This window comes from Symsagittifera roscoffensis, chromosome 1 (genome assembly GCF_963678635.1).
Source record: "Symsagittifera roscoffensis chromosome 1, txSymRosc1.1, whole genome shotgun sequence".
NCBI lineage: Eukaryota > Metazoa > Xenacoelomorpha > Acoela > Convolutidae > Symsagittifera > Symsagittifera roscoffensis.
Window position 1 is genome coordinate 61,171,024 of NC_087062.1, and position 19,723 is coordinate 61,190,746.

Genomic DNA, 19,723 nt, shown 5'->3' on the forward strand with positions numbered 1-19,723 from the left:
TTCACAACGGAAACAGTCTAACATATCACTGAAATCAGTAATTCGCAACAGTAAATTTTCAACGCAAAATTTCTCAAATTCACTGATAACCATGATAACGAACATTTTACAAAATAAATCAAGTCTGAAGCTGAATCATCGAAAGTCAATTCAAAGCTCCAAACCCTCCGAAATTCAAATATCAGTTTCTTGCATTCAAAAGTAAACAGTTTTGACATATCTCTCGCAAAACTTTCGGCAAAGAAACGCGTCTATTTCTCTCCCCATCGTGATCCTGCAGATTGCCCATTGGAAGGTTGGTCCGAGCTGCTCTTGCCTAGAGCATTCAACTTGTTCAACACCTCCAGAGTTTTCTGAGGAATACCAGGTTTCGGGTTCTGGCACTTGACACAAATTAATTTGACCAACTCATTGCTAGTACCACAAGGAGCACAGGTCCACGTGACACTGGCTGTGGGATTGACTGGCGAGGAAAACTGTGGTGTCGGAGTTGCGGTCTTCACCCCAATTGGAGTGTTATTTGCACCTGACATGGGCGCCAAAGTTGGATTTGGGGGCTTGGGAAGTTTGCATCTATTACACACAAGTCGCTTTGCGAAGTTGTGATTGTTGCAGCTGGAGCATATCCAGTCATCAGCTGTTCGGTTGTGAGTCGAAGGGAAATTGGGGTCACCGCCCATTCCGGCTCCACCGCTCGATCCATTTTTTTCTAGATCGGGCTTCGGCGCCCGACACTTGTAACAATTCCAACGATGGCCATGATTACTAGCATTACATGCAATACAGGGCCAATTTGGACCTCTGTCTCTGAAATTGTTTTGAAAATGTCCTCCACCTCTGTTGTTATTGTACTCGAAACGTGGCCGCTTATCGTAATTACTTTGGTAGTTCGAATCACCGTGATGGTTGTCATCCATGCGTCTCTTAAATCCTTGGTTATGATAGTTACCATCGTAAATTTGCACTGCAATTTTTTGTCCTCTGATATTTGACTCATTAAGCATGACAACTGCAGCTTCAGCAACACTCGGATCTTCGAAGGTAAGAAAAGCACACTGTCGATCAGGAGAAACGCATATCTGGTCAAAGCCGGAATAATTGTCTTTCTTCAATGCTCCCACATTGAAAGTATTTCTGAGCTCATCCAGGGTAACATCAGTGGGAAATCCTTCAACTTTAATTGTCCCAGCATCGTTAGTCCAGGCTGGAGGCTGATTTGGTCCGCCTCTATTGTATGGCCTGACAGGCGGTCGACTATTGTAAAATCCACTATTATGAGGTCCTTGATTGTGAGGTACATTAGGACGTGGATTGTTATATTGATTTTGGTACGGACTAGGTGGCACAAACTGCTGTGGTGGTGGTGGGGGCGCATAATTGGGATCACCATAAGGAGCGGGAGGCATTGGGTTATAGTTGTAGTAATTCGGAGGAGCTGCTGCACTGTTGTATGACGATTGTGGATTTGCATAAAATGGCTGAGAACCCATTTGAGGCGTTGAACTATCCTTTGATGACTTTCCCTCATCCGAGCTGGATATATTTACGGGCGCATTAGCAGCAGAGCTTCCTTTATCAGCAGGCGGGTACATTGATTGCGCATGTGGGTAGGCATTGTAAGGGACATTTGTGCCATAACCAGTGTAGGGGTTTTCCGGACCGTTTTGTGCATTTGTTCCTACAGCGAACTGTCCGTAAGCCGATGCTTGATTCTGGTAGTAGGCAGCATAAGCTGCACTATAATCAGGCCAGGTCTGACCGGTAGATGCGGCATGGTTTGCAGAACTTTGCGCAGTCGAGCTAGCTGTCTCGTTTTGGAACGACATATATAACTGAAAAAGTTCAGTCTTGGTTGTTAAAACACACGATGGAGCAGAAAAACAGAAAAATCCACATACTGCCTGCAGTTCAAAAATTATCTTATCAGCTATCGTAACAAAACAAATGGTTTAAAAATTGGCGTTGAAAATTTCAACTTCAAACTACTTTCATCTAACGTCCCAACTGAAAAATTTCATTTCCTTCCGTTCTGCATCAAATTATTGTAATCCCAGCCCGAACTCAGACTTTGTGCTTCACTGTCAAACATACGTAGCTGGACAGCAAAATTTTCTAGAGATTAGGAGCCCAGCTTACGCAAGAGACACAGCTCTAGAGATTACGAGCCCAGCAACAGGATCAAGGACGCTTTTACAGCAAGATTTAAAAAATTTAATGATAACCAAAGGACTACACTAGTCCATCGATTCAACCTGTCAAAAACCAAAAGAATTTCATAAATAAGGGAAAAGTGAAGTAAAACGTGAATAGTTGTGAAGAGAGTCAGATGTTTGGGTATCAAGCCAACCATGCCAAAATCTTTGGGTAACGCGGTAGAGTAGGGTATTGTGTCAGTCGGTCATATTTGGAAGTTGTAACATTCGCCCGGAAGTACATATCGACGGAAAATAAAGCTAAGCTATAAAATGACTGGCCAGCGTCTAAACAAAGCTCTACATGTTTTTCACCGTCTCTACCAAAGCCAGTTCTTTTGGTGGTCTTTGCAACATCGGGTCGACAAAAACGTTAAAATTCTCCAGCTTCGACCAGAACGCTCAAATTAACTTACTTACACGCAAAATAGTGAGCTCTTGGCTGGGTCTCAGTATCCCCAGACCACAAGGTCACTCCTAAAAACAGGGCTACAACTACTTATTATATTACGATTATTTTTGTTTAGTAGATAAAAATCATCATCTCCATCGAAGATGAATCAACCCTTTCCCTCAACTCCTAGCTTCTCATTATTAGAAAATGAATCCAAATGTTAATTAAATTTAATTCAGGGCATGACCAGGAAGCTAAAAGTTCGTGTAAAATAGTTTAAGTTCAAGCCTCAAGACCCCTCCGGATTCCTGAACCCGATGAAATAACACCCTTATTTCACCTGCAGAAGGCTGAATTCACGATTCCACCACCTTCACCGTTGGTGTGAATTGCCTTGTAACAATTTTAGCGACACAATCAATACAATTCGGAGTGGTCTTTGCCAACACTCTGTCGCATTTTCCATTTCCCGTCGTAGTTTTTCTCGCAACTATCGTTGATATTGTTTTCTTTTTGAATTTCTTCTAAAATGGCCGTTTTCAAAGTGTGACGTCACAAATCGAAATTTTAAAATTTAGAATTTCCAGAATCTTCCGGCCTTCACGATTCGTCTAATCGTCCAAATAACACTGCAAATCCTCTAAAACTGCCAATTCTCTGGGTTAGCGGCTAACCATCCGAAACTGTCTTTTTGTCAATTCTGGTCGAATGTCACTTACTCCCCGGACAGCCCGGTCAATGTCCCCATTGAATCTCGTAGTCTCCGTAAAAAATGGTACAGTGCCATCAAACAGAATTTACAAAATGCACGAAATCATTTTTATCAATGTCCTATCGACTCACAACAGAATATAAATGGCATCATACTACATCACTATAGCCTTCAAGTTCTTTCACTAATCTGCACTTTCGTGGATTTGATCTAAGATAAAACATTTTCACTGACTTCTAATTTCAAGGCCATGATTAAAAATTTTTCTCCTAGCTATTAAAAGGTCTCAGTTTGCAGGACAGTCCTGCCAACCAGCAAGCTAAGATTACCCTACTATGCTTCTTCCCATCGGTCAATTCTGGTCGAATGTCACTTACTCCCCGGACAGCCCGGTCAATGTCCCCATTGAATCTCGTAGTCTCCGTAAAAAATGGTACAGTGCCATCAAACAGAATTTACAAAATGCACGAAATCATTTTTATCAATGTCCTATCGACTCACAACAGAATATAAATGGCATCATACTACATCACTATAGCCTTCAAGTTCTTTCACTAATCTGCACTTTCGTGGATTTGATCTAAGATAAAACATTTTCACTGACTTCTAATTTCAAGGCCATGATTAAAAATTTTTCTCCTAGCTATTAAAAGGTCTCAGTTTGCAGGACAGTCCTGCCAACCAGCAAGCTAAGATTACCCTACTATGCTTCTTCCCATCGGTCAATTCTGGTCGAATGTCACTTACTCCCCGGACAGCCCGGTCAATGTCCCCATTGAATCTCGTAGTCTCCGTAAAAAATGGTACAGTGCCATCAAACAGAATTTACAAAATGCACGAAATCATTTTTATCAATGTCCTATCGACTCACAACAGAATATAAATGGCATCATACTACATCACTATAGCCTTCAAGTTCTTTCACTAATCTGCACTTTCGTGGATTTGATCTAAGATAAAACATTTTCACTGACTTCTAATTTCAAGGCCATGATTAAAAATTTTTCTCCTAGCTATTAAAAGGTCTCAGTTTGCAGGACAGTCCTGCCAACCAGCAAGCTAAGATTACCCTACTATGCTTCTTCCCATCGGAAATTTTTTCTGCTGTTATTGGTCCTGAATATAAAAACTAAGGAATTCTGTGTTTAGAAGGAACAATGACATAATCTATCTCTTCAAGAGATTTTCCAAGTCTTTCATGTCACCACAAAGTGATCAATCGTCCTAGTTGATTAAAAACAATCATGCAGGATGGAATATTTAAGTATACTCTTCACTCAAGCCTTACTAAAAAATAGCAAGTGTCTCTAAATCCACTAACTAAAATCAAAATGCAAATTTATAAATGCAACATCTTTCTAAACTTAACTAAATGTTTTCTTTCAGTTTCAATTACAATTTGGTTGCGTTGTTTCTCATTTGAGTTTTTTGTCACATACAAAACAAATCTGAGTTTTAACTTCTTCTCTTTCATCACTTCTTTGTTTCTTCTTTTTTTTGTCGTTTAGGAGTTCTAAAACTTGTAAATTCTTCTAATTTCGTTTCTTTTTTCATCTTGTTCTTCGGCCATTCTGTCAATGTTCCATCTCCTCCTCCTGCAATATTGACTCTGCCCTTTCAGTTTCTGTGTCTTGCAACACATCGGTAGCTATTCTGACGCTGTTGGAAGCAGTCCTTCAACACGTCTGCTCTTCCACTCTTCCAAAACAAGGTGGGGGATCAACGTTAGATTCTTTGTTTCGGCAGAAGCTGTTGTGGAGGCACAACGTCACGTTTCTCTCCAAATCTTCCTTCAACATCTCTTCTTTCACCCTCTCATTACATTCACTCGTCATGGAAGTTCTCTTTACTGCGGTGGTCACCGCATTCCAATGAGTTACAAAAGCTCGCCTGAAAGCTCCTGCCCCAATGTACAGCTGATACGCAAAATTTCTGCAACTCTTCTCTCGTTGGCGCCTCTTGTCTATTGTTCTCCTTCACATGAGCTTCCAGCCATCGTATCGCCATCATAACTCGCACAATCACTATCGTTATGGGCCATGATGAGTCTGGTAAACCCATGGAGAGCAGCTGCTCTCCACAGTCCCAGATCAACACCAGATTACTACGCCCGGGGTACCACCATGTTTGCAACAAGCAATGGCAGGGAAACTCATCATGTGTTGACATGATGCTCCTCCAATTACGCTTTCCCGAAGCTTCCAGTGATGGTTCCACTTCCATCATCACTCGGTGGACTTCATCATTTTCATCTCCCGCATTGTAATTCGTGATGTTTGATCCTTTCTGTTTCTGTCTTTCAAAGTCACTGAAGTTCCCACTGGCGTATCCCATGAACTTCCTTCCTTCTATCTCTTCTTTAGTTCTCTCCGGAACCGCTGAGAAAATTTTACACAGTAACTCGTAAGACTTTTCTGACATTCTCGCTAGTCTTACGCATTTTGGCACCGAGAAGGCTTGATCCACGATCGTCCTCGTGCTTTTCACAACCACAGCTACGAAATGCACAGGGTATCTGCTCTTACACATTGAAACTAATGTGGATCCCACCAAATATCGCGCTCCCGACGGTCTGCGATATGTCTCACTGTGTCGGATGTTCATTTCCGCCTCGATTGCTTCCCTCCACCTTCCTATGTGTTTTTCCTCAGTCTGCAAAACTCCTGGGACCACTTCTACACTGTTGGCCGTGACCATCTCATGCTTTTGTTCTTGATTCAATAGTGACTCTAAAGAACCAAACATGCTGTAGAATCCTAGTGCAGTCACTAGATTCACCTCGGCTACTCCATGGCAATCCGCAACAGTTCCGTTTCTGTCTTTGCCTTCATCACAATGTTCCCAAACAAAATCGTCAACTGCTTGTGTTGTTTCTCCAAGCTCTTCATGCAATCCAGACCTCCACAGACGTGACCTTCCAGTCCACAGACTTCTTCCAGACAGCTACCAGGTTTGACCCAGTCCTCTGGTCCCCAGCCAGGCAACTCTACTTTGTCTTCTCCGTTGCTCTTAGAGGCGGTTGTCATCACGTTATAGATGAGTTCTCTGTACGTCTTGTGTCGCCCGTAATATTGAATCAGCGTTGAGACTCGGACACCATGATGATCCCATCAGTTCCCAAACTACCATCAAACTGGTTCTCAGCAGTTCGTCTGGGAATCCAATCCAAGTTCTGCCCGGTTGTTCAATTTTGGCACTGAAGTTGCAGTCACCTTTTCCTCCAAGACTAGTACCAGCTTGGCCTGCTGATTAGCAGCGCTTCTTATCGTTTCAATTCTCGACGTCCAGAATCTTAGCAACACTGCTTGCTCGTAATCAAAGAAGCAATCGCGTATGTCCTCATTTAGGAAAGGTTTGTACGTCATCCCTATGATTGCGGACACGTAACTGTAGGACTTCTTCCTGATTGGTCCACAGTATTCACCGGATTTTGGCAGTGCTCCCATGGATTCCTTAGTGAGCCTCAATTCTTTGTTTGAGAATCTCCTTATTTTGTCTATTTTCCTCATGGGTTCTAGTTCCACGGGTTCCTTCATGTTCACTCGCATTGGTTTGCTTTGATGCATATCCAGCAGTGCTAGCAAGACAAAGGCTTTCGCTTGTTCATCGCCTTCCTTTAGCATCTTAACACAGGTATTCAATGCTGGCACTGACATTTGTTCTATCATGAACCGAATGAAACAGAGAGCGTCTCTCCGCTTCGCGCACGCTATTGCCGCTTCCCCTTGGGTTATCAGATCTCTCATGCTCGTCATTAGGAATAACTTTTCTTCCTTTGATTTTTTCCTTTCTTCTGAATCATATTCCCCGCGAGTCAGTCCAATCATGCACCAGGCGAACCGCAGTTGTAACTCAGTTCTCACATAAGGTACTGCTATCAGAGCCTGTATCTTCGGCGTGGTTCTCATTTCTTCTTCGAAAAACCGTAACACTACCGCTCTCCATGGAAGGCTCACCAACTGCTCTATAGTTTCTGCATGCATCTCAGACGATACCAGAGTCCCGTATGCTTTCTGCTTCAGGGTGGTGCCTTGCATTATCGTTTCCAAATAACCTTCCATGGCACTTTGGTCTTCCAGAGCCATCAAGTGTCCTCTGGCCGAATTTCTGTACTCCAACATCTCCCTGTATCCATTGGCGGGTTCATCTATTGATAGAGTATTCGACACTGTCAGTCGGTTATATTCCACTGGGACTAGCTGTCCTACAACACTTATTTTTCCATGGTTCATGGGAGATGGTTTAAAGTATTTCATAGTACTCTCCCCACATTGGCTGAGTATTTCCATTTCTAATGTTGCTCCAGTCAGAGTGCGGTCACTCTTCTTGGTCTTGTAACCGGTTGATTTTGTTCCTGCCATGAGAATGGGTGGCACCATTGCTACATCAGTCAGCATCCTGTCTATGCCAGGCAATCGATCATCACCTTTTCCCAGATCCATAGCTTCTTCGACTCGTTTTCTTTTCGCTGAGTTGACAGCTTTTATCGAGATTTCGGAATCCACCTTCGTCTTTCCCGCTTTCCTCAATGTCACCTTGCTGCCCAGTTTCGTCTTCATTTCATTAATCTTGTCAATGACCATTTTGACCGCATCGTTCCTTTCCGGGTTCTTGACAGATATACCACTTCTCCTTTGTCTTCTTGCGGCGTCATCTTGCTCGGAGAGTTTGCCTCACTTTTGTCAGTGGCTGAGTCGAGCAAAACTCACTCAATCGCCCTTCACACTCGTCGAGTTTGTCAAGGACCTCCCGCATTAGTGGTCGGTTGAGACCTAGTTTCAAAATGGACTGGGTACCGTAGCTCTGAACTACCGTCCAGACCTCTTCCATTAAGGCTACTCTGTCCATTCTACATCCCGTCCTATTTTCATGGCCCCTGCAATGCACCTCCCACTCTTCTTCGGGCAACGTTCCCAGGAAAGGTGCTCTGGCAGTGCCTTCTATTCTTCTTCTTCTTGGTGATTCTATGAGGAAACTCTGTTCTGTATCTTTAGAATTGCTCGGAGAGCCGCTCTCCGGCAGATTCCGGCTCGTTTCTATAAAGGCTGACGGGAGTTTCAGCGTGAAAGTACCTCGTCTGCTGGCTCAGTCGTTTCTAACGCATCCACACCGCTTTCAAAATCACTGAAGAAATTGAAGTCTAGGCTGGATACTCCTCCTGTCGATGCCTTATCGTCTTCTTTCTCGGCCTGATCGGGTTCCCGTTGCAAAGGTTCCTCCGATCGACGGCTTCCTCCCTGCCCATCATCTCCTTCTGGTTTCTCTTTCGAATTTGAGGGCCCTTGCTATTCACTTCTGGCCCCTTCCGGAAATTTCGGTATGACTAGCCTGCCAGCTGACAGATCTTCTTCCTCTCCATAGATTATTTTGACCTCCTCATATCCGAAGGGTGCTAGCAAGGTTCTCGTCTGTAGCGTTCCTCCCACCGTCAACTCCGGCTTCACACTCGTCAAGATCAGGGAAGACTCTGGCAATTCAGCTCTGCCTCTCATCTTCATAGGCGCTAGATCCAGTTTTGCCCATTCCTTGTCAAATCCCCCAGGCTTTGGAGTCGCTGCGTTGCTTATCCGCCTTCTCATTGCTTGATCCGTGTAAACAAATCGCGTATGCTGCAACACTGCGGCATTTCTGCCCACAAAAAACGGATCCATCGTTTCCGAGAATTTCGCCACTCTCGTTTCATTGGTCTCAAACGCTCTCAACCTAGGAACTTGCACTACGGAGACTACTCCGAGCATCATCCTTCTTATCAGAGGGAATTCATGGAATTCCTCTGGCAGCCTCTTGTAATCACCCCAACCTCTCGTCTCTTCAGAGCTTTGGGAATACTTCAACGTGCTCTCTGTCCACTTCTCCCATACAATCACGGAAGTGATCATCAAAGTTTATGACGATCATCTCCGGCTCTGATATCTTCGCGAATAACAAGACCTCACTCATTATCTCTCGTAGTGCGTGCTGCTCACACCAGTTAAGTGCACTTCCGTCCTCCGCTGATATGAGGTTCAGGTGCAACACCGACCTCCTGTATGCTTCCAACTTTACATCAGGGAACGCAAACGTGACTGCTGTTCCGTATATGACTGTCACGAACTCCTTGGCTCCTCTGATAAACGCTAAGGGATTGGTCCTCATAGCTAAGCTTAGATCAGTTAACAGGCGCATTCCCCCAAATGTCCTCGCACGTATTCCTCCCCCTGAATCGTTTCATCCTCTCCTGTTCCAAAGCGATTCTGCTACAGGAGGTACTGGATAAGAATATGTCTCAAATCTCTTATCTTATTCCAAGAATCCGTAGCTCGCTTCACGTCGAACTTTCTCACTTTCTCTCTCATCTGCTCTGGGTAGCGCGTCAAATTCATCAGCCCTCCCAAGTTTCCATGTGTTATTGCAATCAACGTTAGAAGTCCATCTAATCGCAAGTTTTGAATTCCTTCGGTGAGCAGTACAACCGGTCCTTTCACAAAGTTTTCTGCTCCAAACGTCACAAACAAGGCTAGTAGTTCAATGATCGATACTTCCACTACTGCTTGGAGGAATTCCTTTATCAAATATCGAGAAAGTGTTGGGTAAGTTTTCGCCAAGAAGGACGCTGTACATCCGGCTCCTAGCCCTTCCAGCATGCTATCAGTCCGGTCAAAGCCTTCTTCGCCCCTCACTTTCTGGGTCCAGAAAGCTTCCAGAGTAACTTGGCACACTCTGTTCACAAACTCGGCTGATTTCTCTTCAGCATTTTCGGCCAAGGTTCACCTCCTTCACTAAATAGGCATGGATCTTCTTGATCATCACTGGGCCTTGCTTGAAAGCATCCGCTCCCAATGCTGCTATCCGAGGGGTTAAGTGCAGCCACTGGTTAGCCTCTGGTTTCGTCCTCACAACCATCGCTTCCAAGTGAGCTCTGGTCTCTTTGGAGTTGTTTCTCCTCTCTCCTTCCTCTCTTACTTCCATTCCTCGGAACCATAAATCGTTTGACATCGCTACGATTACTCGATGGTCATCGTCAATTCCTGGCTTCAATTTAAGTTGTCTATTGAAGTTGGACAGTTGCAACCCCAGTACTTCGTCCAATACTAGCATGTGTAGTGAATGGTCCTTGAGTCCTCTCATCGCATCCGAGATGTCTGACCACACCGCAGGTAACTCAGCTCTGAGTGGCCTCAGATTCTCCATCTCTATCTCGCGATTTGGGGCAGATATGATAACATCATATTTCCCTTCCGAGAGCAAAGCCACAATCGCATACACGAACTTCAGTCCATCCGGGAGATGTGCATATCCCGGAGACATCGCAAACACGGCTCTCGGTGTTATTTTAGTGAAGGCACCCTATTTCAGGGTATCCTCTATAGCTGGCCATACAGCGGCTTCGGCTGTCGTAGGCTCTCTGCGTCTGCTCAGGAAACCTCTGCTGGGTAGATGGTCATTGATGCCAGCGAACACAATTGTGATTGGGTTCATATCAACCTGCCTTTGCACTCCGATCGCCATCGACACGGATTGTGATAGTCCAGGTCGACCGCTGCCAACATTATCACATCAGGCAAAACAGAGACTTGGAGGTATATACGAGGTCTGAACTCGCGACTATCATGATCTTGGTCTTCCTCGTTTCTGCCTTGTCATTTGCAGCAAAGATGGTCCCATCTTTCTTTTTTCGCCATCAACCCACCGTATCTCTGAACATCACCTTCCTGATTCACTTGTTTGGGTTACGCTTTTTCTTTCACATGGCCTGGGGGTGCTTTCACCTGCCTGAACATCTCTACATGTTGTCCAATCGGCGCCCTCGTCGTCAGGAATCTTCCAGGTCTCTCTTCTCGATTTCCTTCGTCATGATTCAGTTTCACGTCTTGTAACGGTCGTGCATTCACTGGACCCATCGTATTGTTCGACGGCTGTCCCTCTAGATCGGCAAACCTCAAGGCAATGGTAGAGCTGAAGTTTATGTCAGCAGCTATCAACCAGTCCACGCCTGTTATTGAGTACAGTCCGTTGACAGAAAACCTCGCTCCGTTCAACATCCTCATGGCATCTGCTGCAAGGCTCACCGTCTGAAGATTCAGTATCATCAGATCATCCTTGTATATGTGGCAGGGAGAAGGTATGGGCCTCGACCACATCAGAGAGCTCCTGTTTGGGCGTCGCTCCTCTCGACTGGTGCTCGTCGTCTCTGATCTCGTATCCGATCTAGAGGTGCTGGTCGTTTCCGCTGTCGGGTTGACAGGTTCTAATCTTCGTCTAGGATTGATGGTTCTTCTCATGGGCGCTTTCCCGAATCGATCTTGTACGTCCGTTCTTTGCCCTGGCTCGCTAGAGCTTTGCGGCCTATAGGTCGTCACGACTGGGACCGTTCCCAAACGTGTTTCTAGGTTAGGAGGCACAAAGGTCGAAATTGTCGGTTTATTCGACGTTTCTTCCTTCTTCAGCACTCCCATGTCAGAGAGTTCTACTTCGATTTCATCTAACTGCTTTTGGAGGATTCTGTTCAACCAGGCTTGTCTTTCGATGCTATCAAAGTGGATGCCGTCAGTAGTCAGTCTGGCCCGATCCATAGCTCTCAGCTCGTGCTCAATATACATAAGGATCATCCGTCCAGCATTCCGACTCGCAAGATTCCTCAGGATGTTTTTCCACCTGATTGCTCCTTCATTATGTCTCCTCCCTGTTGCTGTCAACATCTTCGTGCTCATTGGTACAGTGCAGACAGTCAGTACCGCCCAGTTGAATCTCTGTCAGAGAGTAGTAAATAGGCACACCATCATCGACTCCCATAGCGCCTCTTCCTCATCTGAGCTTCTCAATATGTAATTCGCCCTACTAGGATCATTACAATAAGGATTCTCCCTGGGTTCATCAGCTCCACCATCCGAAGAAACTGGGCTATCGTTGCGCCTCCAAACGCCATCACAGTAGTGATCCAGGAAGTCCTCAAATTTTGGAGCACTCTGACCAAGCTGTCCCCCAGTATCAGATGTGATGTCCCAAGTGGCGGTTGCTGCATGTTTATGGTGGGCTCTAAGTCGATCGATTGAAGCAGACTCTCGGATCCGTATCCGGAACTCCTCTGAAGCTATACTTCAACTGGTTGTTCTTTTGCACGTCAATTACTCGGGACACTTTCTTCGCCGGCATCTCTCGTATCTTTCTGTCTGGGACCCTAGAGCTCCTTGTTGATGATGTTGCATTGCTAACTCCCTCTCTGGTCATCACGTCTTGGGAGAGTTGTACTCTGCCCGTGTCATCAATTGTTCCATAGGGTGCAGTCACCCCGGAACCTGGCGCATTCCTGTTGACAACCAGTCACCCAGCTGTCTCTATCAGCTTCCTCACCGTTTGCTCCACGACTGGGTCACCTAAGGTGTCACTCGGATCCGGGATTGTCACTCGACCAGTTGTAGCCGGGAGTCGCGTTTCTGTAGTCTGACTCATTTCTCGAGGCCTCGAGAGTTCCATCGGGGACTGCCCACGAGGAATATTCCTTGTAGGTATCACTTTTTCTACGGCTGTCTTTAAGGAGAGACGCTCCGATCGCTGCTTGTATTCTCGCCTCAAGCGCTCTATTTCTTCACCCTGCTTCTTGTTGCAGTCTTCAAACAATTTCTTCCACATGTACTTATCTTCTTCTATAGTGAGCATGGTCTTGGTCATCTCATCCAGCTCCTTTCTAGTCTTCTCTAGTTCTTCTATCGTCCCATTGAGATCATGCATAGTCTCGTTTGTTTGAACTTTCTCTTCTACTCTCGCCGTCTTTGGTGGCACAGCTACTCTCAGTTGTGAACTAGACGAGGCAGCCTCGCTGTTCATTTCCTGGTGCATCCTCCTCAGTCCAGGCTTAAGCAACATCCTTCTTATCAGAGGGAATTCATGGATTTCCTCTGGCAACCTCTTGTAATCACCCCAACCTCTCGTCTCTTCTCTCACCTTGTGGTATGCTGCAGTGAGTCGAGGAATTCTCGTGATCTCGCCATTTTTCTTGTTGTAGGGCCTTAGACGTCAGAGCTTTGGGAATACTTCAACGTGCCCTCTGTCCACTTCTCCCATACGATCACGGAAGTGATCGTCAAAGTTGACGACTGTCATCTCTGGCTCCGATACCTTTGAAAACAACAGAGTTTTGCTCATGAGTTCTCGCAATACGTGCTGCTCACAACAATTCAGCGCACTTCCGTCCACTGCCGATATGAGGTTCAGGTGCAGCACCGACCTCCTGTATGCTTCCACCTTTACATCAGTGAACGCAAACGTGACTGCTGGTCCGTATATGACTGTCACGAACTCCTTGGCTCCTCTGATCAACGCTAAGGGATTAATCCTCATAGCTAAGCTCAGATCAGTTAACAGGCGCATGCCCCCAACATGTCCTCGCACGTATTCCTCCCCCTGAATCGTTTCATCCTCTCCTGTTCGAAAGCGATTCTGCTACAGGAGGTATTGGATAAGAGTATGTCTCAAATCTCTTATCTTATTTCAGGAATCCGTAGCTCGCTTCACGTCGAACTTCCTCACTTTCTCTCTCATCTGCTCTGGGTAGCGCGTCAAATTCATCAGCCCTCCCAAGTTTCCATGTGTTATTGCAATCAACGTTAGAAGTCCATCTAATCGCAAGTTTTGAATTCCTTCGGTGAGCAGTACAACCGGTCCTTTCACAAAGTTTTCTGCTCCAAACGTCACAAACAAGGCTAGTAGTTCAATGATCGATACTTCCACTACTGCTTGGAGGAATTCCTTTATCAAATATCGAGAAAGTGTTGGGTAAGTTTTCGCCAAGAAGGACGCTGTACATCCGGCTCCTAGCCCTTCCAGCATGCTATCAGTCCGGTCAAAGCCTTCTTCACCCCTCACTTTCTGGGTCCAGAAAGCTTCCAGGGTAACTTGGCACACTCTGTTCACAAACTCGGCTGATTTCTCTTCAGCATTTTCAGCCAGGTTCACCTCCTTCACTAAATAGGCATGGATCTTCTTGATCATCACTGGGCCTTACTTGAAAGCATCCGCTCCCAATGCTGCTATCATAGGGGTTAAGTGCAGCCACTGGTTATCCTCTGGTTTCGTTCTCACAACCATCGCTTCCAAGTGAGCTCTGGTCTCTTTGGAGTTGTTTCTCCTCTCTCCTTCCTCTCTTACTTCCATTCCTCGGAACCATAAATCGTTTGACATCGCTACGATTACTCGATGGTCATCGTCAATTCCTGGCTTCAATTTAAGTTGTCTATTGAAGTTGGACAGTTGCAACCCCAGTACTTCGTCCAATACTAGCATGTGTAGTGAATGGTCCTTGAATCCTCTCATCGCATTCGAGATGTCTGACCACACCGCAGGTAACTCAGCTCTGAGTGGCCTCAGATTCTCCATGTCTATCTCGCGATTTGGGGCAGATATGATAACATCATATTTCCCTTCCGAGAGCAAAGCCACAATCGCATACACGAACTTCAGTCCATCCGGGAGATGTGCATATCCCGGAGACATCGCAAACACGGCTCTCGGTGTTATTTTAGTGAAGGCACCCTCTTTCAGGGTATCCTCTATAGCTGGCCATACAGCGGCTTCGGCTGTCGTAGGCTCTCTGCGTCTGCTCAGGAAACCTCTGCTGGGTAGATGGTCATTGATGCCAGCGAACACAATTGTGGTTGGGTTCATATCAGTCTGCCTTTGCACTCCGATCGCCATCGACACGGATTGTGTTAGGTCCAGGTCGACCGCTGCCAACATTATCACATCAGGCCAAAACAGAGACTTGGAGGTATATATGAGGTCTGAACTCGCGACTATCATGATCTTGGCCTTCCTCATTTCTGCCATGTCATTTGCTGCAAAGATGGTCCCATCTTTCTTTATCGCCATCAACCCACCGTATCTCTGAACATCACCTTCCTGATTCACTTGTTTCGGTTACGTTTTTTCTTTCACTTGGCCTGGGGGTGCTTTCACCTGCCTGAACATCTTTACATGTTGCCCAATCGGCGCCCTCGTCGTCAGGAATCTTCCAGGTCTCTCTTCTCGATTTCCTTCGTCATGATTCAGTTTCACGTCCTGTAACGGTCTTGCATTCACTGGACCCATCAGATTGTTCGACGGCAGTCCCTCTAGATCGGCAAACCTCAAGGCAATGGTAGAGCTGAAGTTTATGCCAGCAGCTATTAACCAGTCCACGCCTGTTATTGAGTACAGTCCGTTGACAGAGAACCTCGCTCCGTTCAACATCCTTATGGCATCTGCTGCAAAGTCACCGTCTGAAGATTCAGTATCATCAGATCATCCTTGTATATGTGGCAGGGAGAAGGTATGGGCCTCAACCCCATCAGAGAGCTCCTGTTTGGGCGTCGCTCCTCTCGACTGGTGCTCGTCGTCTCTGATCTCGTATCCGATCTAGAGGTGCTGGTCGTTTCCGCTGTCGGGTTGACAGGTTCTAATCTTCGTCTAGGATTGATGGTTCTTCTCAAGGGCGCTTCCCCCAATCGATCTTGTACGTCCGTTTTTTGCCCTGGCTCGCTAGAGCTTTGCGGCCTGTAGGTCGTCACGGCTGGGACCATTCCCAAACTTGTGTCTTTCGATGCTATCAAAGTGGATGCCGTCAGTAGTCAGTCTGGCCCGATCCATAGCTCTCAGCTCGTGCTCAATATACATAAGGATCATCCGTCCAGCATTCCGACTCGCAAGATTCCTCAGGATGTTTTTCCACCTGATTGCTCCTTCATTATGTCTCCTCCCTGTTGCTGTCAACATCTTCGTGCTCATTGGTACAGTGCAGACAGTCAGTACCGCCCAGTTGAATCTCTGTCAGAGAGTAGTAAATAGGCACACCATCATCGACTCCCATAGCGCCTCTTCCTCATCTGAGCTTCTCAATATGTAATTCGCCCTACTAGGATCATTACAATAAGGATTCTCCCTGGGTTCATCAGCTCCACCATCCGAAGAAACTGGGCTATCGTTGCGCCTCCAAACGCCATCACAGTAGTGATCCAGGAAGTCCTCAAATTTTGGAGCACTCTGACCAAGCTGTCCCCCAGTATCAGATGTGATGTCCCAAGTGGCGGTTGCTGCATGTTTATGGTGGGCTCTAAGTCGATCAATTGAAGCAGACTCTCGGATCCGTATCCGGAACTCCTCTGAAGCTATACTTCAACTGGTTGTTCTTTTGCACGTCAATTACTCGGGACACTTTCTTCGCCGGCATCTCTCGTATCTTTCTGTCTGGGACCCTAGAGCTCCTTGTTGATGATGTTGCATTGCTAACTCCCTCTCTGGTCATCACGTCTTGGGAGAGTTGTACTCTGCCCATGTCATCGATTGTTCCATAGGGTGCTGGTCGTTATGGATAGTATTCCTCTTTCTCCATATGCTGCCATCAATAAGACTTCCGTGGGGGTGTCCCCACGGTTATCATGCCCCAAGATGTTTATCAAGAAGTTCAGCAACATGACTACCTCTGGGTCCTCCAGAGTGAAGTCTCGAACCATCAGCCTCCGATAGATCGCATCTACCATCGGTCCTAAAAATTCTCCTGCCAGGTCCATCAATTCGTCCAAGTTGAAGTTAGCCATTTTCTTGCAAGTTTGATTTTACTATCGATTCGATGATTTGAAATGAGGTGAGAAATTAAACGATCAATCAGGGTCTAGAAAAGAGGTCACGAATATCACATTTGTCAACTTTACACTAGTTTTGCAATAAAATTTATTTAAAACAGTCAGATAAAAAAGTTTTGATCCTAAAATTTATTAAAATCAATTAGTTTCTAAAATTTTGGATTTCGACCTTAGATTGGAGAGTCCAAACTTTGGATCTATTCCTAAGATCGTCATTCAGTTGTTCATGGTCTTTAACTCCTTCTTACCCAGAGTCTTAATAACATAACACATAACATAACATAACACACATATCACACACAACACACCTTTAGTATGACGCCCTCCTGCATGCCACCTAAACTCAGCCTATACTTAAGTAATATTTCTTATGTAAGTATACTTGTATATAAGTATCAGAGAAGATTACGTGTATCAGTGCGTACAGCTCCCGTGGATGCAGTCGTCCTCTGTTCGGATCGTACATTGGAAGCGAAAGCTCCTTCACTTCCCTTTCCACGAGGAAGTCTCTCAATCTCGTCAAGGACAAGACTAGGTTTTCCGGGTCCACGTGCCGCTTCTCCGTCGCCCTTGTCACCAAGAAGCATAAGTACTTTCCCGATATCTGTGACGCCGCCGGAGGCAAGGCTGCTACGCCACCTAATCCTGGTCTTTGCTTCCAAAGGAATTCTATGTTTTTACATTCTCTCTTAAAATCTGCTTCTAACGCTGTCTTAAAACTCATGTCTGCTGTGATTGCTATCGCACATGTTCTATTTGTGAGTATGAAATTGCTCTCTGTTAGTATTATGCTACTTGAATATTCATTTGGTAAGTTAAAATATGACTCAACTACCCTCCCTATGTCCGGTTTCTTAGGGTCCTCGCCTGTTTCCGCTTCTAAATCTCCTGTCTCTCTTGCTGTTCTTAATTTTTTCATTAAAAAATTTTCAGTGTGGGTATGTCCTACCCCCACTCCCCGGTCGAAATTATCCATCGACGTCCCCGTCGGTCGCATACCGGATATCAAGTCGAGGTTGGAAGCCGGAATGAGTAGTCGCCCTTCCTGGGCAGCCCAGGAAGGACCTTCTCGTTCGGTTTTCTTGTATTTCATGTTTTCACGATCTACTTCTTGAATCGTGGCACTGGTATCCTTTGGGTCCGACGACATTTCGTTCAGCCACTCCAAGACGCGCAGATTCGTCAACTCTTGTTCGTAGGATTGCTGTTGCTCGTCGTCGAATTCTACCTCGGGTTTCGACCGGTCCTCGATCCACTCCTCGTCCTGATCATCGACTATGTCAATGTCCTGTGACACAGTTATATATTCTAGACATACTACTCCTTCCACTATCTTCTTTAGATCTATCCTGTCCACTACAAAGTCATCGCCGTAAGGGTTATATTTCTTCTTGGATCTTGTCCTGTCTTTCTGTCGAGTCTGTATAGTGAACGGAAGATCTGGTTCCAAATTCTTGGGAACATCCTTTTGTTCAGGGTCTTGCCGGTCCTCCTCTGCGTAGGGTAAGGTTTCTTCATCCGCTTCAATCACCTCGTTTGGATCCAGGTCCAGTGGTTGACTTATTCCTTCCTCTACTTCATTTCCATCGTTCTTTTACCTGGTGCCCTTTTCGTTGACCTCACAAGCAGGGTCCATCATCAGATAATCCCCCTCTTCCATGTCTGCAGGTATACACCAATCTTCTGTCGATGGGTTGTGTGGCTTAATGTTTTCGTAATAAGCGGCTCGACCAGTACTCAGTCTATGTAATCTTGAACGGTCCCCTCCACTTTTTTAGGAGCTTTTTCGTTCCTTTTGGTGATATGACTTTCTGAAATACCCATACGTGGTCCCCTACCGAACAAGTTTTTGCACCAGCTGCTTTCTTGTCAAATCTTTTCCTCTGCCTTGCCTGTGCCTGCTGAGTATTTCGTCTACATACGTCGTTTAACTACTGTTGACGTCTAATCACATCCCTTACATAGACTTGTGGTGACGTTTTCTTACCCTCATACTCTGGGCAGAAGAAAGTCAAGGGCAAAAACGTCTCTTAGGCGGCTAGCATCATTTGAAGACTAACTCCGGTGGTGGAATGTTGCGTGCTATCATAAGCCCCCATTAATTGTGGAAGGTATCTGTCCCAATCGGTCACGTACCTGGAACAATATACCCTCAGCATCGATACTAACGTTCGATTCTGCCTTTCCACTAAGCCATTCGACTGGAGATGGTATGTCGTGGAGTGAGCTTGTGCAACCTGCGAGTGTCTCATAAGCTCTTTCGTGAGTTCCCCCACAAAAGCTGTTCCATTATCCGTTTGAAATGTCATCGGACAACCATGTCTTGCTATTGACGTATTGATCAGGTGATTGCACATCTCTTCCGCTGAGGCAGTTATGATGCAGGGCATGGCCTCTGCATACTTCGTGAAGTGATCTATCATGACCAAGATTTGATTATAACCACTGTCTGTCATGCATATCTTTTGGCGATCAATCAGCACCACCTCGTTGCATTCAGACGACTCGATCGACTGCAAAGGAAATCGTTTTATTTCCTTGGATGCTGGCATGAAAGACATGCTGTTACCCACTTCTCGCATGCCTTTTTTTATTCCAGGCCACTCAAAGCGCTTCAGGATCCTCTGATATACTTTGTCGATTCCCTGGTGACCCATCTGATCATGCGACCTGAACAAAAGTTCTGTCTGATAGAGTTGCGGCAACATTATCGCGTTATACTTGTACAGGACTTGGTCTTCTTCTCTTCTCTTGCAAGCCACGATCCCGTCCTTGTTCAGATATAACGTTCCCCCTTTCTGCATTAAGTACTGTCGCAGAATGCGGTAACTGT

At 45.7% G+C, this 19,723-nt stretch overlaps 1 protein-coding gene across 1 annotated transcript; it reads right to left on the minus strand.

The window, feature by feature from the left end:
• Positions 1–251: 251 nt before the first annotated feature.
• Positions 252–1,826, minus strand: LOC134839034 (RNA-binding protein FUS-like). The gene has a single exon (XM_063854433.1). The coding sequence runs from the start codon at positions 1,824–1,826 to the stop codon at positions 252–254; it is 1,575 nt and encodes a 524-aa protein (XP_063710503.1).
• Between the last annotated feature and the right edge of the window lie 17,897 nt (positions 1,827–19,723).